Below are 20,682 nucleotides of genomic sequence, written 5' to 3'. Positions count from 1 at the left end.
ACAAGGTCAGGCTAGCCTGGGCTGTTCAAGTCAAGGCATGCCTCCTTCAAAATCAGGTCAAGAGAAGGAACAGGGCAAAAGATTCTGGTGCTTCCCCACTTTTTTTTTTTAAGATTACAAAAAAGAGCCTGAGTTCTGAAGCCTCCCCTATCACTGGGAGCAAGCAGAACTAGAACCGGGAGAGGCCAGCTGCCAGGAAGAGTGCTGCTCCTGTCTCATTTACACAGTCCTACTTGTGCAGTAAGTGAGAGGAATATTTCCGGATACTCTCCTCCACACACTGAAAATCAGTTTCATTTCTGTCTGACATGTTTGTTTTTGTTTTTAAACACCAAGGTGGCCAACTTACTTGCTGGACACTACAGAGTGAATTCTCAGGGCATTCTGTTTCTGGGATAATCCTACGCCGCCTTCCCAGGCCCCGGCGACGGCGTTCAAGTGGCGAAACTGTTACACGAATTTTCGGCCATTGTACGACGTCGAGGTTATGTCCATGAACTCGAATCTGCCTCCCACCGCTGAAATAGGGAAACAGACATGAACAACATTGGTGACAATTACACCAATCCCTGAGATCTCCTCACAGCTGTAACACTTCCCTGATCACACTGTGTGCTTAGCAAACTCCCCAGAATCATCCTTTTGGGCCCCTTGAACAACCCAGGAGAGGTGGTTGGACAGCAGTTAAAAATTGCAAGGACAGCTACTAGCCCACTTGTCATGGGCAACTATCAGTGCTCTGGCTGAGGGTTAATTTGTCCTGTCAGCGTCTGAAATACCCTGTAAGAAGTGCAAACCTTCATAATGATTCCTTGGATATCTGTGAAACAAGCATGATCAAGTATATTGGGAATAATGCCAAGGCTCAAATTAGGGAAGGAGTTAGGATGAGACAATCTAATGTACTTGGAAGTAAATGTTACTGAAACCAATGGGATTTATTTCAAGGCAGATGTAAGATTGTGCTGAATATCTCTGCTGACACACATTTCAGTTCTTCATTGTAAGTTTCTAGCCCTCATGGATTGTAGTCCAAAACAAGGGAAAACTTCCAAAATGTATTCTATTTAATTCTTTTTTTCATGCATACTAATTGTTTTTTTTCCTAATTCATTAAAAATTTGTGTGAAAAAGAAAAGAACCTGAAAAGCTGGAATTGTGTAGAAACAGGTAAGGGTATAACTTCAGACAAGGATGCACATTTATTCCATTTCAAGAATGTATTCCAACAGCAGAAACTGGATCATATGGCTGTAATCGTGTTGCTATTCTAATTTTCTAATGCAGAATTTCTTGAACTGCCTTCAGGATTACATTTGGAATTGTACTGCTTATTTGCAGTGGTTAATACCTTAGCACTCTGTGGAGGAAAGCAGGCAAATGATGCAGTTGTAGTGTGCAAGAACAAAAAACCATGGTCATAGTCATAGACTGCAGGCATTTAGGGAAATGCCACTTAGCCAATGAGAAAGTTTATTCAGCTGGAGAAAGAGGATCTTAGATGGGCCGTCCTTAGGAAGATTTCTTGCCACAACAACTAAGTAATACTTCCCAGGTTGGCTTTCACTGATTTTCTTAGAGCAGCAATTAAAATTAATCTCCAGTTATCAACATTATCAATATATCTAATTCTTAACATAGCCAGATCGGAAGATACTTAAGTCTGGAGATGGAAGCCATCAACAAACAAGAAAGATCTTTACACAAACCTGGAAAATACCTCAGGATTGAACACCCCACCCCCCTTAAATCTTTAAAAAAACAAAACAAAGCACTGAGCAGTTAACCCTTCAAAAATAATAGAAGCAGAAGATGGGATTTATTAAAAAATAAATCCCCTTAGGGGGCATAGCTACACCACCACCACAGTATTTCCATCATTCAAGCCTTGGTTTCTATCAGCAAAAGGCAGGGGAAGCACGCAGGACCCCTCACACAGCTGTTTTGGCCGTTCAAGGAGGATTTCTCAGGGCAAGGGCCAGCCACAACTACTGGGTGACTTGCACAACTCACCCAGGCCTGTTTGAGAGATCCACCCAGTTTGCTACTGTTCAACAGCCACTTCATGGAAACTACTATTGTGCAGTGGTTAGCGTTTCAGACTAGGATCAGGAAGACCCAGGTTCAAATCACCACTATGCTTTGGAAGCTCACTGAATGACCTTAAGCCAGTGACACAGTCTCAGCCTAACTAACTTCACAGTGTTGTTGGGAAGATAAAACAGAGGGGAGGAAAATGGTGTAAATTGCTTTGGACCCCCATTGTGGAAGAAGAGTCTAAATGAATTAAATGAATAATAATCAAAGCTGAAGAGAGGCGGCAGATAAAAGTTAGGTGACTGGGAAGGAGAGATGGAGGCAAGGAAAGGTGAGGATAGGGGTGCAGCCAGGAGGAGGGAGAGAGGAAATGAGCTGCCCCACGTACGTCCTTGCAAGTCCCCCAGTTCTTGTTAATATAATGACTACATGTTTTTCTCCACTCTCAGATCATTAAGGGCCTGCATATACTCTCTCATGTTAGAGAATCTGATCAGATACGGCTTGTTAGGAAACAGCTTGATACCATCTGCGCCTGTGATCGCCTAATTTAAGCACACTGGAAGCACAGAGAGCACAAGATGAAGGCAGGAGACCGTAGCATCCTAGCTTGAAACATCTCCCTCCCTCAGCCAGTCTCCTATGTGTGAATATGGCTGCTGGGTAATTTTATTACACTAGTCTTCAAGAGTCATTACCTCTGGAAGCTCTTGGATGGTTCTGCAAAAGTGACGTTGGGGTCCAGGGTGTATCTGAAGAGGGACTCTTCCAGTCTTCGTTCTTGATCCCCATACTTGATGGTGATGGGAAGTTCCACAGATATATTACTGTGACTCGTCTGGCACTGCAGCTTGTCCTCCTGCATCTCAGAATGACTGGGAGGGGAAAGCACAAGAAAGGAGGCCATTAATGAGCCTTCCAGTCCCAGAGATAGTGAGAAGATGTAGGAAGACGGGCTCCTCAGTGGACAAGGGAGGGAGATACAAAGGGCTCGGACATGTGCACAGACCTTGTGTGTCTGTGTAAAGTGCCATCAAGTCATAGCTGACTTCTGGTGACCTCGGCAAGGGGCTTTCAAGGCAAGTGAGAAGCACAGGGAGTCTGCCACTGTCTACCTCTACAGTCTTCCTGGCCCTGCTGATGGACTTTCTGGTGGCACCTGGGTTTTAGCCACTGTTTGGCACAGAGAGATGGACTGGGTGGGCCACTGGCCTGATCCAACATGACTTCTCTTATGCAGGGCTTTTTTTGTAGCAGGAACTCCTTTGCATATTAGGCCACACACCCCTGATGTAGCCAATCCTCCTGGAGTTTACAGTAAGCCCTGTACTAAGAGCCCTGTAAGCTCTTGAAAGATTGGCTACATCAAGGGTGTGTGACCTAATATGCAAAGAAGTTCCTGCAACAAAAAAAGCCCTGCTCTTATGTTCTTATGGTGCTCTCCCTTCCAGGTATCGACCCTGCTTAGCTTCCAAGATCTGACAAGATCGGGCTATACCATGCCCACCTTCCCTCTGTGGACCTAGTAAGCTGAGCTTAATTTGAGCAAGAGGGAGAAAAGGAGAGAGGTTTCATTGTTGGCCATATGAAAGCTCCCTGAGATGGCCAGGTATAAACCAGGACTAGGGGTAGCAGAGGCAGATTTCAACTGAGAAAACCATGCAGGGACCAAAAGTCCATTTTCCTTCCCCCGCATTGCCCCTCCCCCATGGCTTTATGTGGGTAATCTGCATATCAAGGGGGAGGGGATTCAACCATGGATACTGATTGTAGCTCATCCCTGAACCAGCTTGGAATAATTCCGAGAATGACGAGCAGGTGAAGTCAGGGACTCTGACCTGTGGCAGAGGATATCCTTACAAAGCCATGAACGTGGATCAGCACATTGAGGCAGTGTCTCAAGACAGCCTCTTAAGGCCTTCGGCTAAAGGCTTAGGTCCCCGGCCAGTGGCCTGCTCCAGATCAAACTTGACAAAGCTCTTACATATAGCAAGGGAGGTGCCCAATCAGGATGCTGATTTTGCTGGGGTTTCCAGTTAATAGCTTGGATCCTGTCAGTGTGAGGCAGGTTCCGCCAGCCTTGGGGCCACGAGATGGAGAAAAGGATTTCAGCTCCGGGTTCTGCATGCCAAGGAAGAAAGGAAATTAATATTAAAGAAAATTAAAGCAACGTTCACACCTGGTTGGACAGGCTACGGCAGTGACAGAGGATGAAGAAAAACCAGGCTGCAACCATCTACATGCCAGCAGAACAAAAGGGAAAAAACGGCAGGTGGTAGCTGACTGGTCTGTCATTATACAATGTCTCTACACGTTTCACAGTCTTCGTCAGGCTCTGTTGTCCCTTTAAATTAGGTTTAAATCTTGACCCTTTAAATGGGTTTTGCTGGACTCACAAACCATGAACTGAACTGCTTTGTCATAAAGTGAAACAGTTCAGTTCGTGGTTTGGTTAAAAGTATCTGGAACTTTATCCTCAGGTTGAAGTGCACAGTATAAAACAGCTCTCTTTCGATGGCTGCCAGAAACCACTGCAAGTGGCAAGATGGGTTCCCTAAAATCCTGAATGTTTTCCTTGTCTTCTGAGATTCACTCTTCTGGCAGGGGGCATATTAAGAATCACCGTAGCAGACACTAAAGGGAAAAACTTCTGTTTTTCACTACAGTTAACACATATTGTTCACCTGAGAGAGGTCTTCCAAGCAAAGCAATTTCCAGTGTTTTCCCTGTTGTCACTGATTCAGTGCAGTGGCACTGGGGCTTCCACACATTTTCCCCACCCCAGTCCCCCACAGATACCATTCCCCCCATGCCACCCGGGGGGCCTTTTGGGGTAGTTTTCTGTTATTGATATACCATTGTATTTTATGTCCATTACCAATTCTGAAAGCACATCAAGGCTCCCCAATAGTGCGGAGGTGTGGGGGGACGAAATGGCCACCACGGAGGGACTGGGAACAGGGGATCACCGGGGGGCAGGAATGGTCCGAACTTCCTTGTCTCCACAGCAGCCATCCTGGCTTTGCTACAATCTTCTCCAAGAGATGACAGTAAGCAGCTTTTGGAAAGATTCCAGGAAAGACAAGGAAAAGCTTCAGGGATTGTTTAAGTGATTCTGGGACCCCGGCCAAATGTCCGAGATGAGCTCCCAGAATCACTACAACCCCCTCCCTCCGCTGGGGTCCACTGCTTGCCAGGCTCAAGCAAAGGGTGGCCCTTGCCATGGCTTTTTTTGCAGCAGGAACTCCTTTGCATATTAGGCCACACACTCCTGATGTAGCCAATCTTCCAAGAGATTACAGTAGGCCCTGTAACAAGAGCCCTGTAAGCTCTTGGAGGATTGGCTACAGCAGGGGTGTGTCGCCTAATATGCAAAGGAGTTCCTGCTACAAAAAAAGCCCTGACCCTTGCCCTTTATAAGTTGGGTGAGCATGCACAGCTGCTACCAAGCTGGCTGCTGCCTGTGTCCTAATGGGGATAGCCATGCACATCTTCTGCCATGCTGGCTACCCAAGAAGTGGAGGGGGTGGCCTCGAGTGGCAGCTGGATCCTGCAGACTTCTTTTTCCCTTCATCCAATCAGGGGTAAACAACCTGTGTGCAAGGCCCCAGAGTCCAGCAAAACAGATGCCTGTATTACCTGGTAAGTGAAAAGGTGAGCAGAGATCCCCCGTCCTCCTCCAGGAACCTCCACGACCACATGCCCAGACCTCTCAGTCCCGCTTTCACTGGTGGTGCACACAATACTGCAGGATAAGGGCAGAAGAGAGGATGGAGAAGAATCCCCCACCAAGGTGCACCACATGGGCTGCTCTAAACCTGAGTTAATGAGAGGGGGGCACTTTTAGGTCTTGGCCTGGTGGTATATCAGACTTTGCTCGGTTGAATGCTTTTCCTGGTAAGCAACTCTGCCTCCCTCCTCCAGATGTAGTTTGACTTGTTCACGTGAGTTACCTGGACAGTCAGTTCTGTAAAAGCACCTTTCTCCAGTGCAGTACCCCAGCAGTCTGAGCTGCCCAAGTTTATTCAGTGGGGGACAGATGGTGCTGGAATGCAGTGATGGAAAGGACTAGTTAGGGCACTGCCCAGCGCTCCAATTCTATGCATCGTGTTTCATTATAGCCTCTGAAAGAAACGTCAGCCTCCATTCAAACAGGCCATTTGTTTCATCTTCCCTGGAAATACACCCCCCACACCATCTTGATCATGCCATTTGAGGAGTGTTAGCCTTTCAAGACTACATCTGACGTCATGAGCCGACGGCTGCAGGGTGGCTGCCCTTTAGCTGAGCATCAACACATAGCTGATCCTTGCAATTAGTGCTGCAAATGGCTAAGACCACAGAAACGGTCTCTGAACCAAGTCCGGAGCAAAATTGACCAGGGACAGGTCATGCTCTTAATCATATAATGAAGCACATCTGCTTCCCCTGCAAATTTCCCTCCCATTTGTACTGATTACAGCCAACTGTTAAGATTGTCAAAACTCTGGAGATTTTTTAAAATGGATTTCTGTCACAGAACAGGAAGAAGAAATTAGGAGGCTAGCAGGATGAGTGTTCAACAGTTTGGGCTCCAGCTAACTCATGTATGGCACAAACACAGAAACAGCTAGCAAAGAAACAACTAGCAGGAAGTGACATCACTAAGCTTTTGGCAGAAACCCTTGAGAGAAGGGGGGGGGGATTTTGTGAACATGTTACAGAGGAAAGGGTGTAAACTTCATCTCATGGTGGGGCAGGGCCGCACTTACATGCTGGAGATCTCATATGCTTTGGGATCAACCTCACAGCGGATTCCTGCCACGGTAACCGTGTCTGCAACATCTTCGTGCTTCTGGCCAAGGTTTGAGCCCATTATGGTGATTCTGGTGCCCCCTTCAACCAGTCCGGTTGAGGGAGAAATCTGAAAGAGAGAGCCAGGCATGGGAGAGTGATGGAACGTGGCTATCAGCTATAGAGACCAAAGGCAACCTCCATATCTGGAGGCCACAGACCTCGGAATACCAGTGCCAGAAGGTAACATCAGGGGAAGGCTTTGGTCTCAATGCTCTTATTTGTTGTCTCTTGAGGGCAAATGATTGGCCACAGAATGCATCTGGATCAAGGGTGGCCAAACTTGCTTAACGTAAGAGCCACAAAGAATAAAAATCAGATGTTTGTGAGTTACAAGACATGAACATCAGAGGAAGGAAGGATGGAAGGAAGGAAGGAAATAGACGGGGGGGAGAGAGTTGGAAAGAATACAACTTTAACTTCAAATGCATTCTCCAAGCTGTGTGAAAGAGCCACAGTTTGGCCACCCTTGATCTGGATACTGGACCGGTGGTCTGATGCATCAGGTCTCTCCTTTTGTTCTTGAAACACAGGACACTTAGCATGCTGGTTTGCATTAGACCAATTCATAACATGGAAGGGACATCACCACCACACCGCTCACCTGTCTGGTTGGCCATTGTCAATAAGAAGGGCTGAACTAGGCAATGAACCACTGCTTGGATCCAGCAGGGCTATTCCCCTGTTTAGACATCCCCCGCCCCTCTTATCTCACAAGGCCTAATGACATATGGCAAAAACATGACTTCCATTAGCAGTCTTTGTCCCAAGACCATCCTGGCACCTCCTTTTGCAAAGTCTGGACAAAGAGGGGGTCAAGGGCCAGCAGGCACATCTACAAACAGAGGGATTTGGTTTGTTTTTTGTACTCAGGTCTCTATTCCAGCTTATCAGTTTACCTTCATCAGACCTTGAGACTGCAACCCTTTAAGTGTAATGCTCCTATTTAAAATTCTCTCCCTGTCCTTTTTAATCTCCCTTTCTCATCTCTCCTTATCTTCCTTGTTCTCTTTGCTCTTCACCTGCTGACCTCCCATATAGGCCATGGTTTATTCCTCCTGCTCCTGCCTTCCTGCCTCTCTGCTGCTTTTCACACCTGAAGCAAACTCTCCAAAACACTCTCTACCACCCACTCACTCACAGCGCTATCTGGTGAAGAATTGCACCCCCTCCAAGCCCACTGGTTTCAATGGATTCAGAAAGGTGCAACTCTGCTCAGGATTGCATTGCCAGCCACTTCCCTCTCCCTCCTTTGAGACCCACTTCCTTCAGCAAAGCTTTTCTGTCTTTTAAAATTTAAATGATATTGATTCCTTCCCCTGCCAGGCTACTGCTGTTAAAATTGCCTGCAAACACACAGGGGACCCATGAAAACCTTTCCGTTTGCTTGCCTTCAAAGATGCTTCTTGTTGCAGATTGATGTGAGCACTGAGGGAGGGGGAGGCTGACACTCTCCTGCATGTACTTTCTAGGTAAAAGCCAAAATTTACTCACATTGCTGGGGGGGAGGGGAGGGGAGACTTCAGAAATGCTGCTCTGCATATGTGTTTTATACTATGGAGTTGGTTTCCAGTGGAGCATGCAGTTCCTCTTAGGTGATAGTAGGAAAAGAACTGAGTCAAAAGGGGGAAGCAGTTCTGTCATGAGCTTTTATAGCAGAATAAAAAGTAAAGCCTTTATGTGATTGTTTTCCCCTTCCTTTTTGATGACTTTTTGCAAGTCTGGGTGAAATTAGAAACTTGGTGCAGTCTTCAGATTTGCGAGAATCCTATGTTTTAATTTTTAAAAATCCTTGAAAAATCTAGGCATTATTAAAGATATGCTGATGGTTTCTTTAGAAATACACAATGTATTTCTATATCATGTTGGGGAATCTTTTCTTATTGCAACAATCAGTCCCTTACCGAGGCCTTCAGGTTTTTCACCTACTCCTTTCCCCACATCTGAGAATCACAACTCTTCTTTCTCACACTAAAAAATGAGCACTCAAAAGCCAGCATCCTGTACACGGTTCCCCTGTCCCACAAAAACAAATGATACAAATTGCCAAGTTACCAGACTGGATCTACTATTAAACTCATTTTTTTGTTTGCAGCATTCCAGTGGCACTGGAGCAGAATCCAAGCCCTGTCTGAGGCAGGTGGCAGAAAATCGGTGAAAACTCTCACCATTTCCTCTTGGAAGTCAGACAGGAAAGATTTCTGTACAACAAAACCTGGCCTCCTGTCAACTGTGCTTGTACTCACAGAATGGATCAGCGGGGCTGGGCACATGTCTGCCACCTTTTCTTTGCAGGAGTCCTGGAAGAGGCAACTGGGCTGTTCTCCGCCACACCACACACAGTTGTACTTGGCATCAGCCGTCTGGCAGCGGCTGCAGTCTGAGTGGCCCACCGAGCAGTTGTACAGAGTCACTGCAGAGAAGGGTGATACACGTACAGGCACCGGTGAGCCTTTCAGGACCGACTTTTCCAGGCAGGTAACAGGCAAGCAAGACAGAGACACAGCAGAGGCACACGTGAAGCTGCCTTATACTGAACGAGACCACTGGTCCATCAAGATCAGTGTTGTGTATTCAGACTGGCAGTGACTCTCCAGGGTCTCAGGAAGAGGTTTTTCACATCACCTTCCACCTGATCTTTTCAGGTGGAGATGCCAGGAACTGAACCCGGGACTTTCTGCATGCCAAGCAGATGCTCCACCACTGAGCCACAGCCCCTCCCCTTAACCTGGGGGTGGGACCAGAGGGGCTATCATATTGCTTTGCTCCTTCTCTGTCTTTTCGAAGATAGAATCTTTGACATGTCACTTCCTCCACCCCAAGGCCATGTGATTTGCCAACTGTAGGGCAGGGGTGGCCAAAGTCAAACTTGCTTAACATAGGAAGGAAGGGAGGGAGGGAGGGAATAGATGGGGGAGGAAGGAGGGAGGGAAAGGTAGAAAGAAAGCAACTTTAACTTTAAATGCATTGTCCAAGCTGCCAGCTGGCTTGGCTAAATGATTTAAGGAGACAGATGCCCTCTCCAAGCTGGTTGATGGGCCAGTTGGGGCTTTGAGAGCTACACAATATGTGTAAAAGAGCCGCATGTGGCTCCCGAGCCACAGTTTGGCCACCTCTGCTGTAGGGGCTAAAAGGACACCTGGAAAGGGCATGATTGTGTTGAAGCCCCTGAGCAGCCTTCTCCTCCGCCTGCCAAGTGAGTTAGATGCCTCCTGGTACAGAACCCTCAATGATTCACATTGAGTATGTCAGGGTGATTTCATTCCCTTTCTCCACCCCATCTTCTAGTTTGGGGAGGAAGCAGCACAAGAAGAACTGTCACTTTGTTCTACTTATAGTTTTCTACGTGGGGTTTTCTTTGGGGGGTGGGGGATCAGAGGTTTCTTCTTCTAATGCCAGAGTTTAATAATTGCCCAAATGCAAAGACTTTCATGTGAGGCAGAAAGTGCTGCACTCAACTACCTATGAGAATCTCAGCAAGTTTACTAGTGGAAAAGATTACTGGTGCGGCTTTAAAAGAACCACACAGCAGAGAAATGGAGCTCCCAGCTTTTTTCCCTCTGAAAGACAGCACGCTTGTGGCTGCCCCATTCAGATCAGGACTGGGTGCCAAACTCATGCACGTTCCCCCTGCCCTGCTGCCCGTACCATGGAGGTCTTCAATGCTGTCCACACGGAGGCGCTGCTTCCTTTGCACGAAAATAGCAGCACTGAATTCCAGCTGGGGGGCCGAGTAGCTGTACTGCAACAAGACCAAAACATCAGTCCTTGAAAGGGATTATAAAACATTTCTTGGTGCAGGTGGAAAATGCCATCATCACAGTCAACCCATGGTGACTCCAAAGGGTTTCCAAGGCAAGAGATGTTCAGAGGTGGTTTGCTGTTGCCTGCCTCCAACACGGCACCCCTGGACTTTCTTGGTGGTCTCTCATCCAAATACTAGTCAGGACCAACCCTGCCTAGCTTTCAAGATCTGATGAGATTGGGCTGAATTGGGCCATCCAGATCAGGGCAAAACAGTTCTGACTTAGCCCAAATTATTTGTTTAAACAACAAACAAACACAAATGAGATAAATGAGTTTCACCATCCCAACTGCAAGACTGCTTCAAAAGTCTGATGATTTTATGCAACCGTCCCCCCCTCACCATACTCTCCAGGCAAGTTGGGCTTTGTGCCAGGGGTGGAATTCTAGCAGAAGCTCCTTTGCATATTAGGCCACACATCCCTGATGTAGCCAATCCTCCAAGAGCTTACAAGGCTCTTTTTTTTTAAGCTCTTGGAGGATTGGCTACATCAGGGGTGTGTGGCCTAATATGCAAAGGAGCTCCTGCTAGAATTCCACCCCTGCCTTGTGCATCTTGGGAATGAGGCTGGCTCAGTGTGGCGACCACTGTGCACTTCAATCAATACCGATCGATATCACACCTTTATTGGCATAATCACTGTACACTTATTTCCTAGATCAGAGTTTCCCAAACTTTTCTTTCTCGTGGCCCGGTTATTTTTACACTTCTCCTTCGTGGCCCACTAAAATTTGGGGGTGGAGCCAGGACACTTTGGAGGTGGAGCCAGGATACAGGAATTATGTAATTTCCTCTGGTGCCAAGGGCCAAGTGATGTCAATTCCGGGGCACACTGAACCAAAACTTCACCTTTTCCTGTGATGTCACTTCCAGGGCACTCCTCCAAACCTGCCTCCTCTTCTGAAGTAAATTCATTTTCAGAAAAATCTCTCTGAAACGCATGCTGAGCCAAAATGGGGGTGGAAAGTAGGCGGGCCTCTCTTTCCACCCTCACACCTTCATGCACCTATCTGTTTGTGTGTTCTTTTCCAGGTTGCAAGCACTCCTAATGCCCATGATCAATTGCCTGCACCACCTACACATCCCTTCCTCAACAGCACTGGCCAATGTATGCAGTTGGGAGTTGCCATAAGGAATGCCAGCACTGTGTACCACTCACACTGGGTCCTGGCAGCTGCTCTATCTCAAAATATGCTGACACATTTAGTAGGCCCTTCCTTCAGCTGCTACTACTGGAACCCTGCCTCAAGCTACAACCAAGCTTGTTTGGTTTAAAGAAAATCTTTCGACAGCTATTTTTCATACTTTTCTTTGGTTGAAACACTGGGAAATTGTTGTGAAAGGTAGCAGAGAATTGTACTGCAAATAATGAATTAATTTCAAGTTATATGAAGTTCATACAAGCTTTTCTGCAGTTATCGCAAGAAGGATATTTATGAGGGGCTTGCAACTTTTTACTGGCTGTGTTTCCCATGCCTTTAAAAGCAACCTGTTGCGCAGATACTTAGCCAGTTAACTTCTTTCACCCTTTTTAATATCTACAGGAGGAGTTTAATTTTGGTGTCAGACAGCTGTTAAAAGCAGGACGAGTAAAATGGTGCCAAGTTCATAGTACCATCACTTCCAGTGCTGTTGAAATATACCACAGTAATAATCTCTTTCTGCCCCACACCTCTCACTCACTCACACAGAAATCTCATAGAAACGCCAGCTGGCTGCAACTGGGGGTACCAACTTTTCATTGGCAGAGCTCCTATGTCTGCAACAACAGTATGATGAACAGAAAAGTTTGATCCAGTAAAAATGGAAGGAAAGAAAGAAAGAGAAAGGGAAAGAAAGAAAGAAAGAAAGAAAGAAAGAAAGAAAGAAAGAAAGAAAGAAAGAAAGAAAGAAAGAAAGAAAGAAAGAAAGAAAGAAAGAAAGAAAGAAAGGGAAAGAATGAAATGGAAGGAAAGGAAAAGAAAGACATGGAAAGAAAGAACATAAACGTAAGAGGAGCCATGTTGAATCAGGCCAGTGGACTATCCAGTCCAAAATTCTCTCATACAATGCCCAAAAAGCACTAGAATTTCCACCAGTGGGGCCAGGGCACTAGAAGCCCTCCCACTGTTGCTTCCCCCTCCCTTACCAGCACCAAGAATACAGACAGAGCATCACTTGCAGGGAAAGAAAGAAAGAAGTGGGGGCAAAGGGGAAAAAAGCCTTCCTCACCATCAGATGATCCCAGCCAGCAACAATTCTGCCCAGGGGTCATTTCGTAAAGAAAATAGCTACTGGAATGTCTACTCCCCGCCCCTCTCAGCTGAAAAAAACACACACACCCTGCTTTGCTGCCCAGGCCTCCCAGGGAATGAAAATAACACACACCCTTCTTTGCTGCCCAGGCCTCCCAGGGAAATCTCCCCAAAAGAACATACTGCAAGACACATGAAAACTCATATCTTGAAGAACGCTTCATGGGTCTAAAGTGCCAGAGGATGCCAGTTTTTCTCTCAAACACTGGGAGCGGGGGAGAAGGAAGGAGAGGCAGCCCAGCTCCTCTCTGCACAACACAGAGACGGGGCTAGGGACGGGGCTAGCTTTGGCTTTTCTTGTGACCTGGTAGTGAGGCTTCCATGACCCGGTACTGGGTCACGACCCTGCAAATGGGAAACACTGTGGATGTTTCCAGTGCACAAAATGAGGATCACTTTCCGGGTGCCTTGAATTGGCACTGGTGAGCAATGAACATCTAGGGTAGATCATGGCCTGGAGTCATCAGTGAAGCAAACAGAGTTAGGTTGACTCATCCAGCCAGTTTTGTGTAGTGGTTAAGAATGGCAGACTCTAATCTGGAGAACTGGGTTTGATTCCCCACTCCTCTTCTGCACTGAGCCAGCTGGGTGACCTTGGGCCAGTCACAATTCTCTCAGAGCTCTTCCAACCCCACCTACCTCACAGGGTGTCTGTTGTGGGGTGAGGAGCAGAAGGAGATTGCAAGCTGCTCTGAGACTCCGAGTGAAGGGTGGGGCATAAATCCAACCCTTCTTGGCAACTACTGATCACAGCACCATCATTCTATCTCATGCCATTTTTATCTTCCCCTCTCCCCACAGGGGGCTCAGGAGGGCATACATGGATCTCCCCTCTCATCCTCACAACAACCCTGTGAGGTAGGTGAGGCTGAAAGCATGTGACTTGCTTCCCTGGCACAGTGTGAATTTGAACTCAGGTATCTCAGGTCCTAGTATGAGACCCTAGAAACTTCATCATGCTGTCTGGATTTGGACAGTCAGAAACTCAAGGGTAGACTAGTCTCACATGGAAGTCTTACCTGATGCAGCTGGCATGTGATATAGCAAAGGGAGGGGTTTGTTTCATCCTGCTCAATGTAGGCATCCACCACCAAGGTCTTGCCTTCCAGAATCAAAGCACACTCATAGTCCCACAGCTGATCCTTAAGCAGGAACAAATGAAGGGCTTTGTCATACAGATAGAGATTCCTCCCCCCTCTTCCCTGCCTCCCACAGCACCATGCTCTGAATTCCATTTCACACTCAGCCCGCCCCACTGCTGCATAAACCCAGGCCAGATTTTTAGAAGTGAGTGATCTCTATTGCCTCAGATGTGATCAGTGTCGGATTAAACCCTATGCTGGCGCCTAGGCAGTCAAAATCTTGGGGGGGGGGGGGGGGGGCTTGCAAATTATCTTAGAGTCTGAGCACCCACCTCATTGCCCATGACCCCCACTGCAGCCTGCAGGTACTTTCTTAAAAGCCCTTTTGACAGAGCTGCTGGGGAGAGTCAGAGAGAGGCAAACCTAGGAACAAAACCACCAGCAGCTGCTCCAAGCAAGTTGGGTAAACAGCAACTCAGCTGCTGGCTGATGTGCAGCCTGGGAGGCCTGCAAACGGGGAAAACAGGGGGGGGGGGGGCTGGCCCACGGCCCCTAAAGGTGTGGGGCCCATAGGCCAGTGCCTAATTGTTAATCCAGCTCTTGATGTGATCCATTGAGAGAGAAAAACAATTCCTTCTCTCCCTTCCCCTTGCCAGTAAGATCTTCCTACTGCCCTTTCTCTGGATCATCTGGGTATTTTAAGATGTGCACAGAACGCCAAAGTCATCCAAGGCCCGACTAGATGTTAAATGCACATGTGTGTGAAAATGAAAAGGGCCAGTGGCTGCATTTTTTAGAAGAATACCATCAAGAGGGGGTGACTGGGAGCAAAGAAAAGACAGGCAGGGAAAGGGGTTAAGCGCCAGTGCACCCCTTCGGTCCTTCAAATTAATCATCCTGAAGCTGCTTTCCCCCCCTCAGAGCAAGGTACTTGGCACAGATGTAATGGCAAACCAGGACTTCCTTTCCTGTGCCATCCCTGAGATCACGCCCCCCCCCCCATGCTCTTGCACAAAACAGAGCTTCTGATAATGACCCTATCTGGTGGGCAGATTCACAAGAGAGAGGGTGATCCTTTAGATGCCTTGATTCCATGCCACATATTGGTGTACAGGTAATAACCAGCACTTTGAATTGTATTGTGATTGAACTGGAGAACTGTGATTGAACAGTGACTGAACTGGAAAGCTGTGATGGTTGTTTTACACTGATCAGATGCAATCCCTGTAAATTCTACCTGCTAGCAACCCAGCCGTCTTATTTTAAACTAGTTGATGCATCTAAAGTTATATAAGTATAACTGATGTATAATGTATTTTATGTTGTGAGCCGCCCTGAGCCTGCCTCGGCGGGGAGGGCGGGATAGAAATAAAAAATTATTATTAAAAAAATATATTATTAAAACAATTGCACAGGTCTTCAGCAGTGGTGTTCTTACCTGATAGAGATGGAAATTTCTCCCGATCAGGGTTATCTTCCTCTGCACATTGACCGGCATCAGAGAGGACCCCTGGATGCCCCGCACGCAGGGACAGGCTTCTGGCCCCCAGCTTTCGCTCTGAAAGCACACAAACACGCACAAGACGAGCTTCACACAGCTCCTCCTTCCTTCTACCCATAAAGCTCAAAAAGAACTGAAAATCAGATAAGACACATAGCCTTATCCAAAACAGAAGCTGTCAGGTTTTTATCTTATTAAGCCCATATAATTATTATTACAGATTTCAAAACAAGGCATATTATAGCCTCAGGTCATTTCACAGTCTTTTTGGTGAGGGGAATCAAGGGTTAATAGCGCCAATGTTAGTAGTCATGTTCTGCAGAGAGACAGCATTATACAGGGTTTGCTCATGCATCAGGTTAGATCCTAGGAACTGTTAATGGAACAAGTTGACAGAATGGATCTCTTCTCTCCTCCTTCCTCTGCAGTTCCCTGCACCTACCTGAAAAGCTGTTTTTGAGCATCACCAGACCCTCAACAATAGAGTACAATGCAGCAAAGTTTGGTATAGTGGTTAAGTGTACGGACTCTTATCTGGGAGAACCGGGTTTGATTCCCCACTCCTCCACTTGCAGCTGCTGGAAAGGCCTTGGGTCAGCCATAGCTCTTGCTCTCTCAGTCCCACCTACCTCACAGGGCGTCTGTTGTAGGGGGGGGAAAGGTAAAGGAGATTGTGACTGCTCTATACTTTGAGTCTCAGAGACTCTAAGAATCTGAGATTCAAAGTATAGAGCAGGATATAAATCCAATATCTTTTTCAAAGGGGGCTGCAACAAGTAGGGTAAAACTAGAAGAACCCACTCTCCTTTCCCATGTTCTTGTTTTGTCCACAGAATGAAGAGGGAAAAGGGGCAACCCCTGGCATTCCCCCTATAAGCTGCAGCCTTGAATTGTTATAACGCTTAAGCCAATACAGGTGGCTGGCGAGTGTTTTTTTCTGCTCTCTTGATCAGCAGTTGAAAAATCCCTGAAGAGTTCTCTCCTTCCCCCAAGCAGCAGGAGACCAATTAATCTTTTCAGTGTAGATGACCGCAGTGAAACACCCAGTACCTTCAAGCAATTAGCATTACCAAAGGATTCGATTATTTTGGAGCAGCGTTATGCAAATATGTGGGTTTTTAAAGTATAGAATTACGCTATTCTTGACCAGTGCTAAGCAGGCACCCAAACATTTTCCAAAAGGAGGGAGGAAAATCATGAAGGTAATATGGCAACAGTGGGGGAAGGGGAGATGCAATTCACTTCTCCTGTAAAAGGGAAACTGTGGCTAACTTGGGTGATAAATCATAAACCAGATTATCTTTTGATGTGTGGAGTATCTATTGCAAGTGCAAACTGAACACCAGCAACATGACCACCACAGAAAAACCTCTCATGTGGAATCAGCTATGTTGTAGCTTGAGACTCACCAAGTCCAAAAATCCAGGTGCATCATACTGGTAATCCATCCCTGGGTTCAGAATTCTGGGGAAATCAGTGGCATCACTCTCCATTGAGTCTCCGTCGCCTGACAGAAGCATGGAGGCAGAGAAGGAGTATGTATCATTCTCAGATGCCAGCGGATCTATCCATTCTTTGCTCTCCTTGAGTTCTAGGCCATCTCCGGGAAGCCAGTCTGGAAGGCCCGTAGAAGGAGGCACCTCAGTTGTAGGTAGCTCAGTCTCCAGGTCTCCTGGTAAGTCAGCAGAAGAGGCACTTGCTATCTGATTGACAGTGAAGGGAGTGGGGAGAAAAGTGGTGGGTGCTTCAGGCACAGGAGATGGAGTCGTGGAATCTGCTGCTTCTGTGAAAGGCGTTTGGTCCTCCACAACTGGCTGAAGTGTGCTGTGAGGGAGAGAAGTGGAAGGGTCCGTGGACCAGTCTTCAGGATCAACTGCAGGTTCAGAGGTAGGATGTGTAGTGAGGCCCAGAGTCTCTGGTTGGCTGGTGAGGACAGACTCTGTGGTAGGGCTAGTGGTGGTGGGGACGTCCGTTGGTGGTAGCGTCAAGAATTCTGTGGTTGTCCTGAGAGAAGTAAGAGAGTCTGTGGATGGGGGCGGCGAGTGAGTAGGGATGAGGGTTTCTGGCTGTGGAGTAGTTGGGGCAGAGGTTACTGGCTGAGTGGTGGGGATGGGAGTGCTGGTGGTGGTGGTGGTGGAGGGACTGGGGGTGGAAGATTCTGTTGATGTTTCAGAGAGAATGGTTGGATCAGTGGCCACAGTTGGAGCAGATGAAGGGGACACAGCTGTAGTGGGAGCAGCGGAGGAAGGCAGAAAGCTGAAGACTGGTATTTGAGTCTGGAGAAGCAGAAAGAGACGGAGAAGACACATCGAGTCAGAGCTAGAATAACACAGCAAAGAACTGGAAGAAATCAATTTAGGAAGAGCACTTAAGGACTAATCTTATTTTTAAATAAATACAATGGACTGGATATGATTTTTCTCTGAGATGCTAAATACATCCTAAACTAGTAGTTGTAGATTTCCCAGGCTATATGGCCGTGGTCTTGGCATTGTGAGACCTGACGTTTCTCCAGCAATTGTGACTGGCATCCTTAGAGGTATAAGCTAGAAAACTGGATTACCTGCCTACCATTTTCTTCTTGCTCTGACCTAGAGAGAACTCCAGTTTCCTGTATTATACCTCTGAGGATGCCAGTCACAGCTGCTGGCGAAACATCAGGTCTCACAATGCCAAGACCATGGTCATAAAGCTCGGAAAAACTACAATTACTAATGAACTCCACCCATGAAAGCCTTCGACAACACATCCTAAACTACCAGACAATTGCACTTCAAACTTTATGGTACCTTGCACACATGCTGATGGGGGGAAGGGCAATGGGGTGGATTTTTGCATTTTTTCAGAAGTTTAGCAGCCCATAACATCATGGGTGCATGAAAATATGACAAAATGCTGAGAGATCACTAGGCAGTAAATCTACAAAACAAAACCCAGGACAGGGCCTGCTTGCACACAGGAGACAACAGGCACTGACATTTCCTTTCCTGTTCCTATTTGGCAATCAATTATTGCTCCATCTCTGCTCATTTGCAGATCGCACGATGCATTTGTGAGAGAGATTTGGAGCTTCAAAACAGGGCCTTAATTACTTATTGTAGCTAGAAGACATTTGTTCTAAGGCAGCAAGAATCATCAGACATTCAATGGGAAATAGGACTCTAAACAAATTTTCAGAGGCGTGTTGTCTTGGCCCCCAGTGATTATTATATTTAAATTTGGCCTGCAGACACATTTTGACTTGTGTAATGGCTCTGCAAAATGTCAACACAAGCTTAGCCTACAGAACAACCCCCATTAGACCTGACATGGAATGCTCAGCTCGTCTCCATCCCATATTATTCTCTCCCCTGTGCTCTCTTTTTTGTCCACAGTGAAAAGCTTCTCCTCTTAAGTGTCAAGTTGCCTGATTAAATACAGAGTGGGCCCTCCTGTGTTTTGACCTGCTGTTATAGCAGAAAGATTTTGGGCAGGTGCAGCTTCTCCTGTTGCTGACAGACACTCTGTTCCTCTCAGGCACATTTTCCAGCTTCCTGAGGGAATTCAGAATGGGCAGGGAGCACAGAATCAAGCAAGAAAGAAACGTTTCTGTGAACAAGGAGCATTGGGCTGTTCCACCACACATTAACTGAAGGGCTTCCTTCTTCCTAGACAATCACTTTCCTTTGGAGCCATTCAAATACTCTCTGGAGCAGACAGTTCACAGTAGGTTCTGTGGAAAAGGTTTGTTTAGTGCACCAAATTCTGAAGTAGCAAAATCGCTGCCCTCCTATATAACAGACAGATTACCGGACAGGCGCTATGAAAGACACACCCTTTCATTGTAGATGATGGTCCCTTCTTCACAGATGGTCTTGTGAGTGCAGAGGTGTTGATGGACGCACCAGTTACACCCCCAATGGCTGCTCACACACCCCTGGCATCTGAAAGCAAGGAGAACAGAACAGTTGAACTGTAAGTCCCCCTAAGTCAAACAGGAGCTTTGAAGCTTGGAGTTGTACCCTCGTGGACTTACGGTGCAGATTTCCTCAAAGAGGCCACGGCTGCACAGTCATAGAAGGAGAATGAAGTAGAAGCGATGAAGACCTCGTGGAAACGCACCACCAGCTGAATGGTTATGTGATCTAAAAACAGATTTTTTAAAAAGCACACACACAGTCTCTTCAACACAGTTCAACAGCAAACACTGCCACATTTAGATACTATGGAGTTCAGTGCCATAGGATGTCTGTGATGGGTCACTGGTTTAAATTGCTTTAAAGGGGCATTAAAGCAATTCTTGAGGATGTTTAATCAACAGCTGTTGATCAAGAGGGATAAAGGAACCTATAGGATTAGAGGCAGTGTACCTCTGAATACCAGGTATTGGAGGGTCAGAGGGGGCGATGGCCTTCTTGTCCTGTCTGTGGGTTTCCCAGATAAATATGGATGTCTGGTCAGATTCAGTATTGCTCACCTCATGTTCATAACACGATGGGGGAAAGCACTGGCAAGTCACAGCTGACTTATGGCAATCCCTGGTGGGGTTTAAAAGACAAGCAGCGGTGCCTCCCCATGATGACCCTGGTATTCCTTGGTAGTCTCCCCTCAAAACACTAACCAGGGCTGACCCTGCTTAACTTCCAAGATCTGCTGAGATCAGGCTGGCCTTGGCTGCGCAGGTCAGGGTGTGTTTAAAACACATCGCTCATCAAAACTTCCAAACCTAATGAGAAGGAAAGCCAAATTCTGCAAGGTATCTGCCAGGAGAATAAATCATGCTCTATTTGGGATATTTTATTTTCCATAGCTTGGGTCAGTTTAGACACCATGCAAAACCACCGTTCCAATAAACTACCTGCGGTTAGTGAGCCTGTCTGAACATGAGCCACTTTGCCACCTATGGCTAGTTAGGCTTAACCGAGCCACAATCCAGAACAATAGTTCAAACTTGGTTTATTAGCCGCAATTAAACTATAGTTTCCATAACATAGCAGCCCCATGGCGCAGAGTGGTAAAGCTGCAGTACTGCAGTCTGAACTCTCTGCTCACAACTTCAGTTCGATTCCGGTGGAAGCTGGATTCAGGTAACCGGCTCAAGGTTGACTCAGCCTTCCATCCTTCCGAGGTCGGTCAAATGAGTACCCAGTT

At 46.8% G+C, this 20,682-nt stretch overlaps 1 protein-coding gene across 1 annotated transcript in view; it reads right to left on the bottom strand.

Annotated features, from left to right (window-relative positions):
* Positions 1 to 20,682, bottom strand: part of PLXNB1 (plexin B1) — a 159,050-nt gene that overhangs the window by 29,042 nt on the left and 109,326 nt on the right. Inside the window, exons 10-21 of the mRNA XM_060239326.1 lie at positions 19,568 to 19,676; positions 19,367 to 19,475; positions 16,962 to 17,828; positions 15,490 to 15,609; positions 13,989 to 14,111; positions 10,519 to 10,612; positions 9,117 to 9,283; positions 6,789 to 6,940; positions 5,677 to 5,782; positions 4,022 to 4,158; positions 2,736 to 2,912; positions 350 to 518 (exon numbers count right to left, since the gene is read on the bottom strand). Of these exons, the coding sequence (XP_060095309.1) occupies positions 350 to 518; positions 2,736 to 2,912; positions 4,022 to 4,158; positions 5,677 to 5,782; positions 6,789 to 6,940; positions 9,117 to 9,283; positions 10,519 to 10,612; positions 13,989 to 14,111; positions 15,490 to 15,609; positions 16,962 to 17,828; positions 19,367 to 19,475; positions 19,568 to 19,676 (2,330 nt within the window). The remainder of the gene's footprint in view (positions 1 to 349; positions 519 to 2,735; positions 2,913 to 4,021; positions 4,159 to 5,676; positions 5,783 to 6,788; positions 6,941 to 9,116; positions 9,284 to 10,518; positions 10,613 to 13,988; positions 14,112 to 15,489; positions 15,610 to 16,961; positions 17,829 to 19,366; positions 19,476 to 19,567; positions 19,677 to 20,682) is intronic.

The sequence above is a fragment of the Heteronotia binoei genome, chromosome 5, assembly GCF_032191835.1.
Source record: "Heteronotia binoei isolate CCM8104 ecotype False Entrance Well chromosome 5, APGP_CSIRO_Hbin_v1, whole genome shotgun sequence".
Taxonomy (NCBI): domain Eukaryota; kingdom Metazoa; phylum Chordata; class Lepidosauria; order Squamata; family Gekkonidae; genus Heteronotia; species Heteronotia binoei.
Note: the sequence above shows the minus strand (reverse complement) of the source record. Positions and strands in the feature narration are given on the sequence as shown.